General features: G+C 40.6%; 1 protein-coding gene across 1 annotated transcript in view; it reads right to left on the bottom strand.

Annotated features, from left to right (window-relative positions):
- Positions 1–5582: 5582 nt before the first annotated feature.
- PSMB1 (proteasome (prosome, macropain) subunit, beta type, 1) overlaps positions 5583–6360 on the bottom strand; it is a gene marked incomplete at its 5' end in the record, with an annotated part of 4733 nt that continues 3955 nt past the window's right edge. Inside the window, one exon of the mRNA XM_010073514.1 lies at positions 5583–5861. Coding sequence (XP_010071816.1) covers positions 5676–5861 — 186 coding nt within the window. The remainder of the gene's footprint in view (positions 5862–6360) is intronic.

Genomic DNA, 6360 nt, shown 5'->3' with positions numbered 1-6360 from the left:
CAACCAGTTTCAAAACGCTTGGCATAAATTGTAAATGCAGTTCTAATGAGATCGACTTGTCTGCAACTAGCAAACAAATACCAGCCGCACCAAAATGTTTGTTTGCCGTGGGACTTAATGGAGATTGGGTTAACTGTTCTGCATTCAAGGGTACATGTCAAGAAAAGTTCAGACCAAGCATAAGGCAGTGACACTGGAATGCAGCTTTTTCCAAAACAGTCACTTATATAAAACCTGAGAAAAAGCCTCCCCCCTCTCTTTCTTCCTACCCCTCCCTCCCCCATCAGGCATCTTAACTTTCTGCTATCTTGGTGCACGAGGTTCTTTGCAAAGGCTGTATAAGCAAGCTACAAACTGAAATATGTTTTCTTACTGGTACGTTCGAGGATGGGCTCCTCATAGGGGACAGACTCTTGAGGCATTCTCCAGCATCTCTCACCTCCCAGGTACCCCCAGCTGGGTACAGCTCCATCAGCAGCCCAGGCTGGTTGTGGAGAAGAAGAGGCACCTAGATGAGCCACCCACGGTCTCCAGTAGGAGAGCAGAGTGTTGAGACCAATAAACAGCCTGACCATCCACCAGACCTGACTGCCAAGCTGATTACAGACACTTTTCACAAAGCCTGGTTGAACAGAGCATTGCTCCAGTGGGGTTGTGATCCTGTCCAGCTAAGCCACCTTAGTGGGCCAGGCACTGCAGATGTCACATACCTGCACCTGGGGGGCACCCAAGTAAATCAGCATACCAGTGACTTCTGGTAGAACCACCAAGGAGATGACTAAACTTGTGTGGCTAGAGAAAGCCAAGCAACAGAAATATCTAAATTTCACAGAAGTCAGGTCTCAGGTAAGCCAAAAGCACTTTACCCCAAGCATGAAGTGTCAATAACACTGCCGTACAACTTGTGATCTTCCACTTATTGTTCCTCTTCCTCAGCAAAAAGAGGAATCCTGTTTTTTATCTTTCCTTTTATGGTTCTTTGATCTAAAGTGCAAAGGACTGGTTGAATTTTTGGTACAATGACTACTTCCTACCAGTACCCCTTTAATAGGTGTCTTTTGCCAAAGAATATTAATTATTGCAGGCTACAGTGAAGTCCATCCCCTACCCTCACTTGAGCCTCTGAAATGAACAGTGAAGTTGAACTTGGCCCTTTTCCTAACAGTTGCTGGCAAAGAACAGCCTAACAGGAAAGATAGTGAGGATTTTTTGTTTGTTTTTCTGCTAAACTATGCTTTGGTAATTATGAATACTTTGTTGGAATTGCTTAGAAAAGGAAGTGCACATAAAACGGTCCATAGAATTAAACTAACTACATATTAGAGTTGAAAGAACGTAAGGCTGGTCTCACTCTGTTGCACTCACACAGACAAAACCCTTTCTCAAAACGAATTTGGCTTGAGAAGGCAGATCTGGAGACAAATTTCAGTTAACTTCAGGCCCATGTGCCATATTGTCTGGTTTATGACTGCCCCAAATGGCCTAAAGGCAAAGGACATTCACACTAAACAAAAGCAATGTCTGAAAGAAAGAGAAAGGAATTGGAAAGCTGTCATTTCCACATCCCTTCTACTCAGAAGTTAGTTCTTGACTCTGGATCAGAAACCCTGAACAAGACAGTTTTAGGAGCATAAAGTAATTGCTATCTTCTCTAGACAGGGGAGGAACAGGACTACTTTATTTTGGTCAGATTCACATGAATGCTGCTTTAATCATTCCCCACTTGCTCCTGACACTTCTCCCCAAGCTTAGGTTTAGCAATCCCGAATTGCTTAACTGAGATCACTCGCCAAAGCAGGTTTCTCTTGCTTTCCAGGATGGATAATTCTGGGGCATCAAAAAAAAAAAAAAAAAAAAAAGTTTTTCAAGTGTGAGAAATTACAACTTTGTCCCCTAAGTAAAAAAATAATGTAAAAGAGGAAGTTGCACTTAGGACCACTTCAGGCTGCTATATTTCAAATAGTGTATTACAATCTCAATTAAAAATGCTTTTCTCTAGGAAACGGCAATAAAACAGAAGCAGCCCAGTCCTGACTCCCATCACACTGAGACATATGTGGTGTCTCTCTTACAGGCATATTTCACTGTAAAAGAAAAAACGTCATCCTAGAGTGAGAAAGCTCACTATCTGGTTTATGAAACATCACTTTATGATTCAGCCTTAAGAAAGTCTTGGTTTTAAAGAAAAATTAAACTTATCCTTGACTGATATAGTGAACGACATAGAGAACTAAACTTTTAGAAGCATATATGCAATATAAATGTCCTCTCAAGCACCTTCACTTTCCATAGTAAAAGCCCCCTCCCCTGTACACAAAATGGATTTGCTGCATAAACAATATTACTGAAAACATGTCCAAAATAAAGTGATATCTACTTTATTACAAATATTTTTGAGGCCGATTCTGATCTTGTACAGTCCCTTATATAAGCAACAGTATGCTGCCATTTGGCTGAGATCAAAAAAAGCCTCCCATCTCACCGCAAAGCACATTACAGTGCGAAACCGAAGTATGTGACTGTTTTTACTCCAACCTTGAGTAATTGTGCTGAAGCCTGTGACAGCAACTAACTATTGCCATCCTCAGGTGGCCCTTAGTATTGCTACAGATGAAGTCGAGCTAGCTGTTGCTGCTGCTGTGTGCTGCTCCTTACACACCCTGTCACTTGCAAGTTCTTGAACAAGGTGGTTAGAAGTGCTCACTGAGATTAGTCAAATCCTGCAGTACAGCTGCCTTTTGAAAAACCCATGTAACTCGTTTAATACTAAGAAAAGGCAATGCAAGATAAACATTTTCCTTCTCCCTCCCTTCTCTTACATAAAGTTGCATTAAAGATATCTCTGGCCAAGTAGATCTGCCAAATGCAGACCTCTGCTTCTAGCAGCTGTAAGTGGTATTGTTGCATTTGTTTTGCCTAGCTGTACCTAGCCTACCAACCTAGACAGTTCTGTAACTAGATAGTGCTCAAAGTGCATCATAAACAATTTACATTGTAGACACAGGGTGAGATGGCTGCTGACCTGATGTAGGAAGTACAGGCACAGAGCTACGAAAGTTGCAGTCAGGGCATTCCTACCTTTCAGCTCCAGACAATGGCAATCTTTGCAAACAAAGCTAAGTAACTTGGTGGATTTAAAAAAAAACAACCAAACAACGTTTGGTGCCTTTTATCTATAATTTTTAATGTGTTTTAATACTAATGAGCAAGCAACTTCTAGCTGAGCCCATGAACGTTTTTCTACATGTTCTGTCACTCCTGCAACTCCCAACTAGCATGAGTGGTGATGACATCAGGGAAGGGCATAACTAGGAAGTTAAAAACAAATTGGGAAGCAAACTAGGAAGTTAAAAACAAATTGGGAAGCAAACCTTCCCACATCACTGGTTCCAAACCCATCCACACAGGGAGTGAATGCAGTGCTACCTTCTGTAAAAGGTATTTGGTATTTCAGCCCAATGGGCCTGAGAAAGCTTCCATCCCCTGCTGGTTCTTCAGACAGGAAAATGGAAATTTTCTGCAGGAAAATGGAAAACAGAAAAGGATACAACATGGCTATCTCAACTGCACGGGTGCTCCAAGAGGATAGCACTGATGCATGGTGGCAGGAAAACTTGCATCCCCGGTACCTACTATTGTATCTCTTCTGAGATGGCAAATGAGACCTGAACACTCTAATCACCTCATATTTCTCCTGAAATAACAGAGACACAGGTCTAGTCACCTCCAATTAAAACAGATAATTCCTACAATCTGTTGGACATGCATTTATTTTGGATGTAAATTTTGTCCTTACGTAGAAAAACATCCAAACTTAACATCAAAATTAAAAAAAAAAAAAAAAAAAAAAATCGAAGCAGTCCAGCTCTACTACACATTTGGCATCCTGTAAGAACATTCAATTCATTCAGGTGCAAATTATAGTTCCACTTCCCTTCACTGTTTAGATCTTGCACATTGCAAACAGACCCATGGCAAAAGCAGGCATGTCAACTCAAATACTATTCGGTTTCAGGAGAGTTCATGAACTTTGTATAAAGCTGTAACAATCTATTGTTAAACATTAGTGCAATTCAACATAAATCCGGTATCAAAGATAGTCAAGCTTAAAGTGCTTTAATTGACTTTATAGAAGTAACAGAGCATGTATTTAATTTGGTATTGCTGATTTGTACTTTAAATAGATACAAGCTTTTGGTTCTTAGAATTACTGGACTGCATTCAGTTTGCTCAATACAGAACTGTGTATAGCTGCACAGTCATTCATACAGCTAACAGTGGCCACTTAAGATGACTTCTGCAAATAACGTTAAACATCCCGTTAAGTTACCCGAACATGTCTGGAAGTTCTGACTTGTGTGACCAAGGGACTTCAGCCCCAGCGTTACTCAGACTGGGATGCTGTGCTCCTTCCTTATCACCTCACTGCCTAGGGAAAGGGTGTGTTCCCTCCTTACCCTGCCCAACAGTGGCACCCAGTGGTCAAGTGTTTTCATGAACAATCTGGGAAATAGCTGCTGTTTCCAGTTCCCCCTCACTGGGAGTCAGTTTAAACGCACTAGCGGTTTGACTACTGAGGTTCAAAACGCTACCCACTATTTAAACTGTCTAGAAAGCCTGAGTCTACCATCGCCAGTGAAGACTAGCCAGAGCTAGGAAAAATCCACAGCACCTGAAATGTGGTAATCAGACAGCTCCAAACAGAAGACAAAAGTTACTGTAGGGTCAAACACATCAGCAAGAGTATTCTTTTAAAAAATAAGTATGCCACCTCAAGCAATGAGATATTTTAGACGTCCTTTTCTAAACAGCTACACACTGTGAAAGGATTCCTAGGCATAACATTATTTTGCCCTTAATGACAGAGCTCCGCTTTTCTAAAGGTCCTAGTACTGCAGCTAATCTCCAGGAGCACATCAGACAAACAGTCTACCCTTGATGCAATTTCCCAAGAATCAAAAGCAGTAGTAGGGCGAACAAAGCCCCCAAACTCAACAACAGGCACTCAGGAATCTCCATACTAAGTTATTTTCCACCAGCAGCCAGAAAAGGATGATGCTTCAGATTTTGGGCATTAACTGAACAGAAACATGTAGAGGGGAGCCCAGATGCAGAGTCCAGGACTACACTCTGGAAGATTCTGTTTAACATTCTTCCCTCTCACACCGATAAATTGGTTTCAGGTGACTCATACCGTCTCTGTAAAGAAGTACAAAGAGGTCAAATGCCAAGACAGCACATCAGAGAGATAAAGGAGAAGATAGGAAAAGCAAGCTATGAAGTGCAGAGAAGGCAGCACAAACAGAACAAATGCTTCTCTCACTAAATCAAGGCTGAACTGAAAGCATTATCAGAAAAGTCGTGAATCTGCATTTTAGTAAATTTAAACTCCTCCATATTATAGCATAAAGGGTTGCGAGAAGGGGTCTAAACTGACATTGGAATTAGACTGACCAATAGATTAGATGAGATGAATGAAACTGCCTTGCAACTCTTAGCTGCTTTCTTACCATGAACTGTTCTGGTTTCTAAAAAACACTGTCACTCGTAACAAAGATAGTAAATATTCAGCATTACAGTAGTTAAACTTCTTGAAAAAAAATTTAATAAGACAAATGTCTTAATGATACAGGTAAATTGTACATGACAGATTACATGTTTATAAGTGAACTGAGTTAGTCTTTTCGTAATTGGACAGTTTCCTCTTTAATTCCATCTTTTGTGACAATGCAAATCTTAAGGGCATCCCCAGTGTACACGTCTCTCTCAGCAGCAGAAATAAAGACATCTTTAACCAGCTGCAATGCCTTTTCCAGGGTCAGAGGCACATGTTCCACATTTTGCATGTTCTTGAAGCCAATCTAAGAAAAGATGAAAATGCATTTTAAAGAAAGTATGATCCATCTAGAACAGCTCTGCACTAGTACGGGCAGATTTAGACAATTTAAAGAGAAATGGCTGGTCCGTTTTAGAAACCCAAAGCTGGCAAAAGCATTCCTCCACACAATTTACAGCTGCATGGTCAGAACTCTGACAACTCCAATCCTCTTACAAAAGTCACTAGAAGCAGATCCAGTTAAAAGCAAGCATAGCTCCTCCCACCCATTCAGCATGTACAAGACCACAAAGAACATTCAGATCTAAACCGATCTAATTCTTCAGAAACTTCTCACTGGGTTAGCAGTATCTGAACAGCACACAAGCTTTTTCTCTAATAATTTTGTAGTTAGGAACATTTCTTAAAATCAAATATTCCTCAATGTACCTAGAATTCAAAAATAACAGTCTGTATTTGAGCATAACTGGTCCTATTAAATAGTGCATTTTAGCTGATAAGTGTCCACTTAAACATCAGAACTG

Source organism: Pterocles gutturalis, unplaced genomic scaffold, assembly GCF_000699245.1.
Source record: "Pterocles gutturalis isolate BGI_N339 unplaced genomic scaffold, ASM69924v1 scaffold18292, whole genome shotgun sequence".
Lineage (NCBI taxonomy): Eukaryota > Metazoa > Chordata > Aves > Pterocliformes > Pteroclidae > Pterocles > Pterocles gutturalis.
This window is presented reverse-complemented; position numbering and strand designations above follow the sequence as displayed.